Source organism: Theobroma umbraticum, unplaced genomic scaffold (genome assembly GCF_002168275.2).
Source record: "Theobroma umbraticum cultivar Fairchild unplaced genomic scaffold, ASM216827v3 scaffold_204.0, whole genome shotgun sequence".
Taxonomy (NCBI): domain Eukaryota; kingdom Viridiplantae; phylum Streptophyta; class Magnoliopsida; order Malvales; family Malvaceae; genus Theobroma; species Theobroma umbraticum.
The window spans coordinates 5,327,943-5,343,972 of NW_018397267.1; the positions used below are offsets into that span (position 1 = coordinate 5,327,943).

General features: G+C 33.3%; 1 protein-coding gene across 1 annotated transcript; it reads left to right on the forward strand.

Moving 5' to 3' along the window:
* Positions 1 to 9,139: 9,139 nt before the first annotated feature.
* On the forward strand, positions 9,140 to 14,438 carry LOX4 (PLAT/LH2 domain-containing lipoxygenase family protein). Its single transcript, XM_021438230.2, has 8 exons — positions 9,140 to 9,706; positions 9,973 to 10,253; positions 11,029 to 11,266; positions 11,816 to 12,148; positions 12,309 to 12,502; positions 12,604 to 12,905; positions 12,992 to 13,258; positions 13,466 to 14,438. Exons 1-8 carry the CDS (start codon positions 9,313 to 9,315, stop codon positions 14,220 to 14,222), a joined length of 2,766 nt encoding a protein of 921 aa, XP_021293905.1. The 5' UTR covers positions 9,140 to 9,312; the 3' UTR covers positions 14,223 to 14,438.
* The last annotated feature ends 1,592 nt before the right edge of the window (positions 14,439 to 16,030 follow it).

Below are 16,030 nucleotides of genomic sequence, written 5' to 3' on the forward strand. Positions count from 1 at the left end.
CCTAGTTGCCTAATATATTAAGAAATATATACAAATATCATAATTGTATTTACAAACAATTTGACAAGCGACTTTCCATTGATCATCCTAGCCACTTAGGGTGTATAGCAACCTCTATTACAACTTTAAAAACATTTTCAATTAATAAGGTAATATTTTATTCTCATTATTATTTTTTATGAGTTGATAAAATTCAAATAAAATAGAGAATTAAACTTAAATCATAAAATTAGTAAAGATTTTAATTTCTGATAGAAATATAATATTAATTTCATATAAAAATCATGTTTGTAGTTTTTTCTTAATTTTTGATATTTTTATAAAATTTACTAACATAAGAGATAAGTTCATAAAATATAAATATATATATATATATATATATACTTTTAGACATAAAAGTATGTTAAAAATCAAAAATTCAATATGTATGAAGTTTACAGCAGAATTTATCACATATTAATTAAAATCAAAAATTTTAAAAAAAATTATTTTCTGAAATTTTCAGAATCTAAATGGCCATTTGGACTACTTTGACCTCTTATAACTCTTAATCTGAATTATTTCTAGTGATAAAATCACACAATTTAAAGTATTCATATCATACTACAATACCAAAATTTGTTTTGATTAGAAAGAATACAAACTTCCCAAGTTTCGAAAGCCAAAATTCTAGAAATCATCACAGAAATGTCTAGATTTTTGAGTTTTCAGTATCAACGAGCCTATTTTGAAGTTTTAATTCTCTTAACACTAGAACCCCCCTAATCGAGCCATTGATGCCAAATTAAACATCTCATTTCATACTACAAAAACCCTCAAAGAAACGATCAAAAATGTTACCCGAATATGGAGTTCTGGTGATCCAAATTTGGGTTGTCAAAACTGTTAAAAACCAAGTTCCCAATTAATTTTAAAAATTCATATCCTCTAAATCACAAAATCAAACGAGATGTTACAAAAATCATTTTTGCAAGACCTTTCCATTAGTACCTATCATGCCACCAGAAAGTCATCGAAACAATGCCAGATTTGAATAAAATTTAAGAAAACGTAAATAATTTATGAGTTTTTGTACCCAAACCATAAAAATACAATCCTAAACATACTTTAATCAGCAATCCCTTGAATACTTTTCCCTTTTTTCTATCTTTCTTATTCCCTGATGTTAAGCTCTTTTGACCATCTATTATTTGAGTCTGATAAAATAAACTGACATAATTTTTTTTATCTTTTTTTTTTAAATGTGTTGAGATAAGACTGATTACTTTTCTTTTAAAAATATAATAAAATAAAACTTATTGACTTTCTTTAAATCTGATAACTTAATCTAACATCAATTAAAATATATCTACTTTATTTTTAAAAAAATTCTTTCTTTTTTTTTAATAACCCTAAAACTATATCTACAATAATCAAATAAAGTGATATATTTATTTTATTTTTTATTTTTTATTTTTTTGTGAAGAGTATTACAAGGCTAGCATCCCATAAGAAATCCAACAACGCTAGAACGGTAGACCTTAATGAACTGAAAGCCTACCCCTTTCGGGCTCTCCCACACTGCACAGCCCAATCCTTGCCACTTGAAAAGTGATTAACGGTTATGAACTTACCAATGATCTCCGGAAACGAGGATTAATCCACGTTCATCTAATGCATCTTTCTCTTATCTGTAGTAAAAATCAATATTCTTGGTAATCGATTTTCATACGTTCTATTTCATACAAAAATCCAAACCAAATAAAAGAAAGGCTATTGCCTAGGAGCAGGAAGGGAATGGCTTGCCGTTAATGACCAAGCAATTGGAAACTTGAATCTTGTCCTTTGCCCAAGCAATTGAATACTTGTATTAAATGGTAGAGATAGAATGATTAAACAAAATTTTACCACTTGATGTTACGAAAAATAGATGAACATCCTTACCTTTTTGCATTAATTGTCACATCAAATATGAGAAACAAGAGTTCCTGATAACATCGCATGTATTCTTCCGAACATAAGTATAGAGGTTCTCGTACTTTCCTTTCTCTCTAAGAATATTTCATCTAAAATTTTATGAGGATTTGACCCTTTTTAACTTATACGTTGGAAGAGTAGTATATACATCTGATTCTCTAGACTTTGGAACCCTAATATGCATATTCTGTTCAGACTACGAATATGGGTTACCTATTAACCCAAAAATTTAAATTGATAAAAAATAACTTAATAATTATATTTTAAATGTCACACATTTTCATGTGAAAGTCGAGTCAATAATTAACGAATTTACCTATAGACATAAAAAAAATTAAAAAGGTATTACACAGTCTAATGGACAACCTTGATAATGAAATATTAGAAGAAGGAAGACGTGTTTTTCAAAGATTCGAACTCAATAACTTTAATACTACAAAATTAAAATTAAGTTAATTATCAATTATTTTATAATTTTAGATTAGTAGAAAACCACCCAACCATTTATTTAAGTCTAACATGAATAAAGGCAGAGTGTAAGAATTCTGAAATCGGTCCATTTTAAAAACGATAATCATCTACTCAACCATATTTATGAATAGAATTGTCAAACGTTTGCAGATTTATGGCTATACAACCTATAATATATACATCTTTGAATGGCCTTTGTCCCATACAGTTTCGTAGAGAAATAAACCTGTCAGAAAACAACCAAAAACTTTGCCATGTGCCTTTTGAGTAGCTATTAAACCAAGTGGGAGTGCAATCTCATAGCTATATTCATAGAGTTTAGTAAAGAGTTAATGATATAAATTGATTTATAACCATTGTTTATTCTAATATTGGTTATCCGAATATTTGATTCATTAATTGGTATATAATTTTTTTATTTAAAAAGTAAAATTTGAATTATTTTTTTAATATAAAAAATCATATTTAAATTTTTTTTTTTTGTCTCTAATAAGATGGACATGTGATCCTAAACAATTAATCTTGACCACAAGTGCTCCACCATTATTCATTGGGTCGGTCACTGTTATCTTGGATGCTTTAATTTCATGGATTTTTATCCTTCTAACGTAAAACTTAACGGTAAGAAAGATAGACAGGGGCTTTGATATAATGAAAAGAATTAATGGTAGTTCAAAGTTTACCATCAACCAGTATATATATGTGATGGTGAAAATAGTTATATTGGGTAAATTTTTCAAAGGTTTTGATTCTTCTAATATAAACATGCAATCATCTCGATGCCTAATTTGACTAGTAGGAGAAATTAAGAGACTGCTTTTGGATTTGTACATGATTAATTTAGACAAGATGTCGCTCAATCATACTTAACTTTAGTTACTCTTAGGTCAAAATTTGCAACTCCTCTAGAAAATGTTACACTTCATAGCTCTCACCTTTGAAATTTGATTTGTCACTTTAAAGGGCACAGCTTTCCCTCCTCCTGACTCACATTTTACGTTATTTTTTTGTTTAGAATTTGTGTGGTTTAAGATTGGTAAGCGGAGAAAATAAAGCTAATAGGGCATTCACCTTGTGAAACATGCATGCTAGCTCTGGAGGCTTCATCAGCTGCTATTTCTTGTGCCTACGTGGAGCATCGGTTAAACATAATAACTCTACTGATTGTAAAGAAAAAAACAATAATATTCTCTTCAACCAAAAAAAAAAATTAACGGTAAATAACATATTGAACTTGGACGGTAACTGATGATTATCAATAATTGTAGGGCCCATAAAATCTCTGTGGTCCCTCACCCACAATAATCCGCTGCTTCTAGACAACATGGGCCTTAGGCCGGTGGCCCAATACCCACAGTAGATATAGGGGACCGTACGGTGCAGCTGCCCACTTCTGGGGGGCAATTTGGTCATTCGAGTGGTTACCATGAGTAGCCCATTTTTTTTTTTTTTGTTCTGGTCAGTCTGACTTTCAGGGCTTTCTAGGACGGTGGTGTTCGGTATTACTTTGACTTTTCTGGTCAATGTACTGAATTTGTCTACGTCATTAAATTAAGGCCTTGAATTGGTCGTTCGCTCAAGATTTTCAGAGCATTTTCGTTCTGACAAATTAAAGGGCGAAAAAGGGTAAAGGAGAAGGTAGAGAGTTTGTCCTTTTTCTGTTAGATTATTTGTCACTTGCAAATCAAATTATACCGTCCAATATTTTGAACTGTCAATTTTTTTGGGCCTATGAACATCAATCAATACGAGAAATTTTAAATTTTAATCTTCAAAATGTATAGAACTAATTAAGAATTATAAACATTGCTTAGCCTCCATCGGAACATATTAGATTTTAATAATATTTTTTTTTAATTGGAACAAAGAATACAAACTTAACTCTTTAAATAAAAAATATATGTATCATCATTAAAGCAAATGTTCATGTACAATCTTTTATATTTTAAGAGTAATGTAATATATATGAGAGTTGGGTCAACAATGTGAACGAAATGCACTTTGATATCATGGTGTGATGACTTTAGACTGTCTTATGAATATATATTTGAAGGCTAACATTCAATAAAAAGGAAAAAGAAAAAGAAAAGAAAAGTATTACTATATATATATATATAAAATCTTTGGTCCAAAAACAAAGTCAAGAATACTCAAAGATTAGAATGTAGATTAGTCAATTACTTGCTGCTTATTAGTTTGTATGGGTAGGTTTCTGCTTCATTTGGACTCTACAAAAATTTATCTTGCTTTCCACGTTGCGACTAACATGTCACATAAAAGAATTTGGCAGCAAACATAGAAATCACGGTTAGCTACTGGTCAAGCTAAAGCAATTAGTTTAAAAATTTTTTAAAAAAAAAAAAAGAGGATGTTGCCTCCTTTTCTTCAGTACTCTTTTGGTTAGTCAATGTATATTTAATCACAAGACTAATTTGAAAAGAAAACAGTGGTCAAAAAGAGTTCAGGGAAAATCTAGTTCCTTGTACAAATCTGTGGTTGTATGTCTAACATGTAATCTATGTACTGTCAAACCTCTTCCGATCGTTAATATCACTCAAGGGGAGGAATAGCACTAGTCCTCTTCATTGCTGATTTCATAAAATATGGTAAAATATTTGTTGGGTAGTTGAAACTTCAATTTTATACATGGGAAAACCAGTGGCGACGAGTGGTGAAGTCCAACAGATTTTTCTCGTTGATTGCTTCCTGCATACTGGGTCCAAAACCAAAGATTTGCTACTTCTCTTTATTTAAGGAAATAAGGAAACAGTCTTAAACTTAAGAGAATAATTGACTAGCGGACGATTTTATGTTATTAGGCAACAAAAAAAAAATACTTAATTAATTAAACTACCTACACAATCTTCTCTCATTCAAGTTCTAAGTGTTCCGTGTCCTTGAAAGAAAGATGCTCTAGAAAGTGATGATATTTAATGAAGCTGGCAAATTATAAACAAGTTTGTGGTTGGGAAGTTGAGAGATCTGGAGGAGTAGACCATTAAACAAAACTCATTAACATAAGGCATTGCATGCTTTAATGCTGCCTCCTATCTACCACACAATGCATCTAGCTTCTCACAAATTCTAATAATTTTCTATTAGGCCCCCTTTGTTTTATTTTGTTTGTTTGTTTAGTATTTATTATTTTTGTCAGTTTTACAGATTTAAAGCAAAATATTGTCAAATTATCAAGAAATTGTAAATAGTCATTTGTTATTATATACATTCAATTTTTTCAAATAAAAAAATCAAATTATAAATACGAAGATCACATTAATTAATGTAAACTGGGAAAGCAAAAAATGATGGAGATAGGATTGGATAAAGTTTGAGTCATAACGTTCCTCTCGTGCATAGAAATAATCACATGAGTGTTAACTTTAAAAAGAAAATGATGAATACAATGTAGGACACGGATATGAAAATAGACCTAACAAAGCTCCCACCTAACTACCCAATGAGACTTTCACATGATATTTATAGTTAAAAGGTACTAGAGTACTAATTAAAATTCATTAAAAAGACTAAAACAAAGCTACTTTTTAAAATGTTTATATACAATTAATCTTTTGTTTAATGCTTTTGCTTGTTTCCCTTGATATGTATATAAAACTGAATTTTCTTCTGGCTCCAAGATGGACCAAGTAATCTTCTTTGTTGCCAGATAAAAGCTTGAATTTGACCATTTTAGGAAGTTCTTCAGGAGAATTAATGTGATGACTGAAGACATGGACGACTGCGCAAGCCATTTTAGCATAGCAACGTTTACCTCAGATTTGGTCTTGGGTCATGGCAAAAATTTTATCCAAAAAAACAAAAAGAAATATTAAAGTACATAAGCACATCAATCTTGAAAGCGGCAGTGGTAATTAATTAGTGTATATAAATAAATAAAGATATATATTATATCCTTAATTGGGAGGCAATTTTTTTTGTTCTCATTTCATCATCATAAATTATAATACTTTGAATTTTAGGAAAAGATAAACCATATTTTGATAAAATTATATACATAAGTAAATATAATCCAAATGAAAAACATATATGATAGAATTATGACATCTAAAATAATCAATAAATAAACTAAACAAACTAATAAGATTTGAATATGAAGGTTAAAAAATTTCACAAGTCGTAGTGTCGTAATAAAAAAGACCACTCAGGAAAGCAAAGGAGGAAAGCACTGCTTGGAAAATATTTGTACCTGCCAAACTGGCGGCACATGGATTAGCGGTCTGCAGCCAACTCTCCAGACTTGTTTATTCTATTTCTTTTGGCTACAATTTGCGGACTCTTTTTTATGCTTACATATGCAAACCTACTAAACAATTTCAGCAGCCCTGAAATTGTTGCTAATTATTTTTACAGTGAAGTCCAGTCCTACAATATTAATGCCCTCCATAATTTTACTTCCACTGGCATCAACCAAATTAATAATCTTTTAATTGAAATTAAAATGTACTAATTAAACACATATCTGTCTGTCTGTGTATGCTAACAAACAACAAAATGTGGCTCATGCGATAAATATTTTAACTAATTTGCTTAAAAATATCCCAACCGACATGACAACGCAGGGCCCAAATCGATGGAATGATGTAGAAGCTACGTATATGATATATACTAAACCTTTCGAAAAATCAAATACCTTCAAAAACTAATTCTAAGCCAACAACTCGCCTAGGTACTAGCTTCATGTTGGCAATGGGTGGCCATAACCATTAATGCCAGGCCGAATTTTTAATATATAAGGAGACGAACGGCAACACCCCCTTGTTGCAAAATTACGTTGTATTTTTTCCTTTTTTAATAAGATGAAGGCTGGCTCCCGCTCCACTACAAATTAAAGTTGACTTCATCCCGTACTATAAGGCGGTCCATGTCCTGTGTTGGTAAATCCTGTCCGCGCAATTTTACCTCAATTGTGTATGGTGTTGTTCACATTTTGTATTCCACAACATGACAAAAGATTTTTGTTGCTCTTTCTTGGCTAAATTATAAATACATTTATAGCAATAGAAAGACTGATTTAATTATGGTAATTTTAAAACATAATATTTTTAAACAATTTGTAAAATATTCAATTAAGTCTTTTTATATTTTTTTAAATAATTTAAAACCTTTTCTTAAAAGTTATACCTAATTTTAGTGATTTAATCATAAGTTTTGATATACCAAGTAGATGTTTCAAAAGATGAAGATGCTTTCATCTTTAAATCCTAACCTTTGATGTCTAAACAAACCAATCAAAAAGAGAAAACCTTGCTTTGTCTAAAGGTTTATTCCTATATTTTACCTTACAGAATAAAAATAGGTAAATTTGCTTGTCTCTAGGGGAAAAGAAAAAGGAAAAAAGGTGTGCTGGATGATGGGACCTAATCGAAGGGGGACAATATGGCATTAGAACATTTGTTGAGGGAGAAAATAGAGCACCAACCAATTGATAACTTCAGTCATGTGTAAATGGCTCCACCGATCATCAAGTAGGTACTGTTTGTCTATAATAATTTATAGAGTTATGTTATTTGTCTTAAATATTTGTGTTCTCTCACATTAATATGAAATTATTAAATAATTTGAAGGTGAAATCTATTAATTCTTTAATATATCAATAATTTATAAATAAGATATTATAATTAAATCAATAAATTATTATTATATTAGGTGAGACAAAAGCATTGGAAGAAAGGCAATGGAACAAATATTATTTTCTTAATTCCTATATTCAGCAGTTGGCAATCACATCTTTTATAAAAAAAAAAAATTTAATTTAAATTTAATTAATTATGAAAAAAATAAAGAATATTCATGAATTATTTAAGTAAAGGCCCTACAATTAACGACTTAATCATTTATGGCAAATAAGATTGTTTTTTTCCCTCTTCCATTGTCAATATATATATATATATATATATATAGTGTTAGATGTCAAATAATTTGTTAATATTGGACATATTAATAAAAAGTTGAGATTAAAGAATTATAAATAATTATTTTATTAAAATATAACTTTTTAATGGTTATATTATGAAAGGTTATTAAATATAATTATTGAATAGCTATATTATAAAAGTAAACAAGTTTTTTTATTGAAAAACATATACATTAACTTATTAGGTGAATAACATTCTCACTATGTCATATTTACAATTCTAATAAGTATGTTAAGAATTTTATTGTATCGTACAAATTAAGAAAATACTTTTAAAAAAGTGTTTATTTATGCCTTCAAAATGATAGTCTTCTTACTTCTTAAAATTTCTTGTTTCTTCTCAAATATTTCTAATATTAAATTTAATATTTACCCATATACAATACTAGTAGATATATAACGTGCATGTTTTTTAATGCACAAGAAGATTATTGCCATTTATCTATAAGACAAGGAGATAAGTGTCCTTTTTCAGCAACTATTTTCCCACTTTCTCATTGCTTTCCCCAACCGCGTCGTTTACTCGGAATAGCTGAAACTCGCTTTGACTCAGTAGCCTATTTTCTTTGATTATTATATCTATAGCAATAAATCAAAAATTGAGTAACAAATGGAAATGGTGTAGCAGGGCAGCAAACATCAAAAGGCAGCAAATGTTAAATTGACAATAAAAAAATTTTGAAAAACGTGTGGACGGTGAGAAACCACAGGGCAGAAAACAACTCTATAAACTTTTCTTCCTCCCTCTTTGTAATTTGCATATAAATAAGAGGACTGCCCACAACTGCTTTCTCAACTCCTCAAAAAAACGAAAGGAAAAGAGAAAAATCATCGCTCTCTAAGAACTCCCGTTTCTCTTCTCTGCAAAAACAACTCTGACAACAATAAAAAGAGACTGTTTTAGACACAGAGACAAAGAGAGAGAGAGAGAGAGTGGGGAATTTAACAGAAACATGGCACTGGCTAAAGAAATGATGGGTCGTTCTTTGATTGAAAGATCATCATTTCTATCTTCATCAAAAGTGTTTCCGAATTGTACTAGTACCACTTTCCAACCCAAGCATAACCAGTTCTTGGTTAACCCTGTCTTGCTTCCATTGGAGCAAAGGAGGGTACATTTGAGGAAAGTTGCCAAGCCTCCCGTGGCTGCTATTAGTGAAGATTTGATAAAGGCTGTGCCTGATCAAAAGGAAAAAGCAGTTAAATTTAAGGTCAGAGCTGCCGTGACTGTCAGGAATAAGAACAAGGAAGACTTCAAAGAGACTTTAGTGAAGCATTTGGATGCTTTCACCGACAAGATTGGAAGGAATGTTGTTTTGGAACTCATTAGCACTGAAGAAGATCCTAGTAAGTCCTTCTGCTTCTTCCTGGATTTTATCTTTAGATTGTTCCTTGTTTTTGCTAAAAAAAAGTGATCATTTGTGCCAATATCTGGTTTTTCTTCATTTTGGGTTATTCACTTTTTCAGCTTCCTGTTGCTCAATTTGATCCCAAAACCAAATTTTCTACTTTCCCCTGTTTCATGCGAGGATTAAAGCTAGTACTAATTTGTGTTTACTGTAAAAAAACTTTTGTTTAATACTGGTTTTTTTTTTTTAATCTCTAAATTGAAGAAACCAAGGGTCCAAAGAAAAGCAGCGAAGCTGTGCTGAAGGATTGGTCGAAGAAAGCGAACGTTAAAGCTGAGAGGGTCCATTACACTGCTGAATTTATTGTGGACTCCAACTTTGGGGTACCAGGGGCTATCACAGTGTCAAACAAGCACCAAAAGGAATTTTTCCTAGAGAGCATCACCATTGAAGGATTTGCATGCGGTCCAGTGCATTTTCCTTGCAACTCCTGGGTACAATCCAAGAAAGATCATCCTGGAAAAAGGATATTCTTCTCTAATCAGGTAACGCTCTCTTACCTTATTTGCTTGGTAAAACGATAACGCTCGCTCGCTTGCTTAGTTTTACTTTCTCATCTAGTATATCTTTATTTATTATTTCCGAATAGATTAGTATCCCCTCCCTGTTCATTTTCAAATGTTCAGACTTTTTGGTGCGATGCCAGTTAGATTCTCCTTTTCGTGTTCTTGAGAATTGACATCTGTTCAATGAAAAAGCAAACAAAAGGTCAAAACCATATATCTTGTAAGCTTTTAAATCTTTATCAAAGGACAAAGTTGAACCAGTCAGAGCTTGCTGATATTGAAATTTCCTTTCATTTCTTTTCTTACTTGGATTTCCAATTATTTGAACTAGGCATTATCGCATGCGAGCTAGGTTTTATTGTTAATTGATTGATAAGTTTATCTGACCAAGAAAATGAACCGTGAACCTTTTCATAAGTGTGGTATTATAAATTAATTTAACCAAGTTTTAATGCTGAGGTCGAACCGGAAGTTGGGTACAATAAATATGAGTGTGAATTGGGAAAAGGACATGGTAACAGTAGCAAATTTCCTTAATATTGGGTGGCTGGACCAGCACGCCGAAAGGATACATGGTGGGAAGCCAGCTCCCAGCTACCCTAAAAACTAGTCAGAATTTTGCCGGGTTTTGTAGGCAGGATCGGGTCCATTACCGAAAACATCAAATCATTAGCTGTAACAATTGAAAACAGTAGTTAATCTAATACTGGTAGGACGATCATTTCTGAAATTTAGTTTGTCCATCTTTGCGCAGCCTTATTTACCGAGCGAGACACCCAAAGGTCTTAAAGCATTAAGAGAGAAGGAGCTGAAGGATCTCAGGGGCATTGGTAAAGAAGTCAGAAAACTCTCAGACAGGATTTACGACTTCGATGTGTACAATGACTTGGGAAATCCAGACAGGGTAGGTGATTTTGCTAGGCCAACGCTTGGAGATGAAAAAATTCCTTATCCAAGACGGTGTCGTACAGGGCGTCTTCCAACTGAAACCGGTAAATATGCTACTGATTCGACCATTTCCATTTGCTGATGCCAATTCTAGATAGCTTGTATGCCTCAAGAATTACTATAAAAAAAAAAAGTTAAACAAAAATTAAGCACGTGATAAACAAGGCTGCTCTTTAGAAAGATCCCTTGGAATACTTTGATTACAGGAAGAAAAAAGGTGGTATTGGGAAATTTCTTTATCAATTTATAAATGGGAATGGGGTACTGTTTGTGATTGTCTATTTGTTAAAAAAGCTGATGACCAGAATTAGTGGTCCAGCGCCACATTCTGTCTTTACCCTTTCCATTGGGTTTTTATTTTTTTAAACTTTGGACATGGAATATTAAACTTTTAAATCTCACTGTCCTATTGTCAACTAAAAGAATACCTATTATAAAATATTTGGGACTTACTGGTATGGTTTTGTATTGGAAACTATGATGCGAGTGAAAGCTAACAGCATGTGAATGAAACAATATTCTGTGTCAACTTTAATTTTTTTGGGTAGCCGTGATGAGACTAATAAATTCTATTTCTAATTTGTAAATGGCAGACATTCAAGCAGAGAGCCGAGTTGAGAAGCCATCGCCGATGTATGTGCCTAGAGATGAACAATTTGAGGAGTCAAAGCAGAATACTTTCTCTGCCGGGAGGCTTAGAGCAGTGTTTCACAACTTGCTCCCGCAATTAAAAGCCAGCATTTCAGCCTACAACCGCGACATAAACTCCTTTGCTGACATCGATGGCCTTTACAAGGAAGGGCTCCTCCTCAAATTAGGTTTACAAGAGGAAATCGTGAAGAACCTTCCACTACCAAAAATGGTCAGCAAAATACAAGAATCTAGCGAAGGACTCCTCAAATTTGAAACCCCTAAAATAGTTTCCAGTGAGTACAAATGGCTTGCCTATCAACAAGTATAATTTCCATATGCGAACAATCTTTTTTATGATGGCAGAGTGCACTATAATGTGTACGCATTTTACATGTGGGTCAAAAAGGTTTAAGTCCACTTTTGCTAAAAGAAATATGTGATCCCCATATGCAGAGGACAAGTTTGCTTGGTTGCGAGATGACGAATTTGCCCGTCAAGCATTGGCTGGTGTCAACCCTGTCACCATCGAGAGACTTGCAACTTTTCCACCAGTGAGCAAGCTCGACCCTGAAATCTATGGTCCACAGGAATCTGCCCTCAAGGAAGAACACATCCTGGGCCAGCTCAATGGCATGACTGTACAACAGGTAAATCTTCATAAATATTTTATCCAATCATAGTGTTTTAATGGTCATTTTCTGAATGCCAAATATGTTAATTTTCTTGTATTTGTTAAATTTTTATTCAGGCTTTGGAAGAAAACAAGCTGTTTATGGTGGATTATCATGACATTTACCTACCATTTCTTGATCGGATTAATGCACTTGATGGGCGAAAATCATATGCTACTCGTACCATATTTTTCTTGACTCCTAGCGGAACTCTGAAGCCAATCGCAATAGAACTAAGCCTCCCACCCACTGCACCACGTTCACGATCCAAGCGTGTTGTCACACCTCCTGTCGATGCAACTACCAATTGGATTTGGCAGCTGGCTAAGGCTCACGTTTGCGCTAACGACGCCGGAGTTCACCAATTGGTTAACCACTGGTAAGCAAAGCTTATATTCCTTAAACATCAAATTATATTTGCTATGATTTTGTTCTCATAAGCTGAATTATTTTTAATGATAATAGGTTACGTACACATGCATGCATGGAGCCATTTATACTTGCGGTGCATAGGCAATTGAGCGCAATGCACCCGATTTTTAAGCTTTTGGATCCACATATGAGATATACGCTAGAGATCAATGCTCTAGCTCGCCAAACCTTGATCAACGCGGATGGTGTTATCGAGTCTTGCTTCACTCCCGGTCGCTACTGCATGGAGATGAGTGCTGCTGCTTACCGGAGCCATTGGCGCTTTGACAAGGAGGGCCTACCTGCTGATCTAATTCGCAGGTAAAAGACGGATCGTGTCTTTGATTTTATAAACAGTTGAAATGGAAAACAAATAATTCACCGCCAACAGGAGACAAATTGGAATGTGGACATTTGTGTATCAGACCTCCGAGTTCTTTCTTGACATGGAATTTATGTTTTGCTAAATTTGGTGGTTGAAAATCTTAAAACTGAACCTAACAGATGAATTGTCCTTTCATTAAACAGGGGTATTGCGGAACCTGACCCAACACAGCCACATGGTGTAAAGCTCCTAATCGAAGACTACCCATATGCCTCGGACGGGCTGCTTATTTGGAGCGCGATTCAGAATTGGGTTCGAACCTACGTGAACCGATACTACCCAAATTCAAGCGAGATAAGCAATGACAAAGAGCTACAATCCTGGTACCATGAGTCCATCCACGTAGGCCACGCCGACATCAGCCACGAGGACTGGTGGCCTACGTTGAACACCGCTGACGACCTAGTCTCCATCCTCACCACCATCATTTGGCTTGCATCCGCCCAACACGCTGCACTTAATTTCGGACAGTACCCTTACGGTGGTTATGTGCCTAACCGCCCACCTCTAATGAGAAGGTTAATACCCGAAGAAAATGACCCAGAGTATGCTAATTTCCTAGCTGACCCGCAAAAATATTTCCTATCAGCATTGCCAAGTTTATTACAAGCTACGAAATTCATGGCTGTGGTCGACACCTTGTCCACGCACTCGCCCGACGAGGAGTACCTAGGGGAAAGACAGCAACCATCGATTTGGTCCGGTGATGCTGAAATAATTGAGGCATCCTTCGGGTTTTCCGCGGAGATCAGACGGATAGAAAAGGAAATTGAGAAAAGGAATGCCGACCCTAGCCTCAAGAACCGGTGTGGAGCTGGGGTGTTACCGTATGAGCTACTTGCACCTAGCTCAGACCCTGGGGTAACATGCAGGGGGGTACCTAACAGTGTTTCAATATGATCCAAAATTGGAGTCATGGTGCTCAATTTTTTCTTTATTTTATTTTTAATCAAAACTTAGGTGTATAATTCGTTAGACCTTTGCGCTGGATCCCAATAGTGGTCAGCGATGGGCATAATTTTTAAACTATCTAGGGGTGTATATGATATAGAGTTTGTAAGCATACTGTTGTATCATAGTATTTTCATGCAATCTAAACTAGTGTTAAGGTTCAAAGAGGTGGGGAATTCAATAATAAGTTTACCAACATCTAGGAAAGAGGTTCCGGCTTCGACGCAATTCCAAGACGAAGGCGAACTAAACAAGGCCCGCCATACCATCTGACCTTTAAATATGGCCATATGGGCCTTCGAAATGACAACGTTTTGAGGTTTCCACGAGGGCTTGAGACCAAAACTTTTTCTTCTAACTTGGTGTGTGGCTCATATTCCACTTGGTTTTGGATTAGAAGCCTGATGGAATTGGGATCAAAGTAAACAGTCATCTCCATCTTCATCAAGCAGAAGGTTTGGCTGCTTAAAATCACGTCCGTTAGTTTCCCTTTTCTCTACAATTTTTTTTCAATTGCAATATAGTCACATTTTTAAGCAGATGTTAAAAAGCTTAAGATTGCGTGTTTGGAATGTTGCTGGAAATGTAATTATTAAGAAGATATTAGTAAGGATCTTGATCTTTTTGTTTGGCGTGACATCTTACAATAGAGGGCAATAACTTGAGACTGACAAGACACCAAGTAGGCTAAAGGAAAATCAGACACCAACCTGTCTTGATTCTTATCAACAATACTCGCTGCTCGTGCTGTTGTTGGTCCATTGTTTCACAACAAAATTATTTTAACTTCAAATTTTCAACATTTTAAACAAAATTCCAACATTAATTTGTCAACATTAATTGTGGAGAATTGAAACAGGTTATTGATTGATAAGATTCGAAATCAAATAATTTATTATTAAAATCGACAATTTATCAATGGAGTTAACTTATTATGAAATTTAAGAGTTAAAAGAGGCGTTATCATTTGTGTAGTATCCCATGACACGACGTAGCAAAATCTAGAACCACTAGTCTGGCAAAGTGGCAATGGCAGGTTCATATGGTATTAACTAGGTCCTACAAGATAAAAGTTGGGCCGTTTTAGGCCTTGTTAGTCGGCATTTGGCAATAGTGAATATATTTCCTTCATTTATATATGAGAGAACATTTACCAAAAAGGAAAAGAAAATCATGGTTTCCTTCCGCAATCGAATGATAGCAATTTTGTTTATATAATTTGAGAGTTTTCTCTCAATAATGGCTTTCCGGTAAAGAAATAAAATGTTGGGTCTTTTAATTAGTTGATCCATAACTTCATGGATGCAACATCAGGAATTAGTTTCGGATATTGAGAAACAAATTGGTATTCAAAAGCCATCAAATTTGATATAAACAATGTTAAAAAAGATAAACGAATGATGATGTGAATCATGGTTCGTCACCTTCAATATGATTCCAGATGTCAGCAATTGGGGGAGAAAAAATCAGTCTACAAATGTAATAATAAGTGATTTATTTATTTAATTACTTGGTTATTGTTTGTGCGATACGTTAATGATAATTTTTTTTTCTAATTGAGTTGAGAATACTTTGTGAAATAAATATACAATAGTACTTATATTATCAAATTTAATTATTGATGTACATTGACATATATAAAATATTATTTTACAAAATATATAATTATTGTTATTGTAGTCACCATTATTTATATTTTTTATTGTTAATTTTTATATAATATCTTTTTTAAAATATAATTTTATATATTTTATTTT

What these genes read in the sequence shown, in the direction of transcription:
- LOX4 (XM_021438230.2), top strand. Translation starts at nt 9,313, where the DNA reads ATGGCACTGGCTAAAGAAATGATGGGTCGTTCTTTGATTGAAAGATCA. An exon ending in TAGCACTGAAGAAGATCCTA is followed by an intron (nt 9,707 to 9,972) that starts GTAAGTCCTTCT and finishes TCTAAATTGAAG; the next exon opens with AAACCAAGGGTCCAAAGAAA. An exon ending in CCTGCTGATCTAATTCGCAG is followed by an intron (nt 13,259 to 13,465) that starts GTAAAAGACGGA and finishes TTCATTAAACAG; the next exon opens with GGGTATTGCGGAACCTGACC.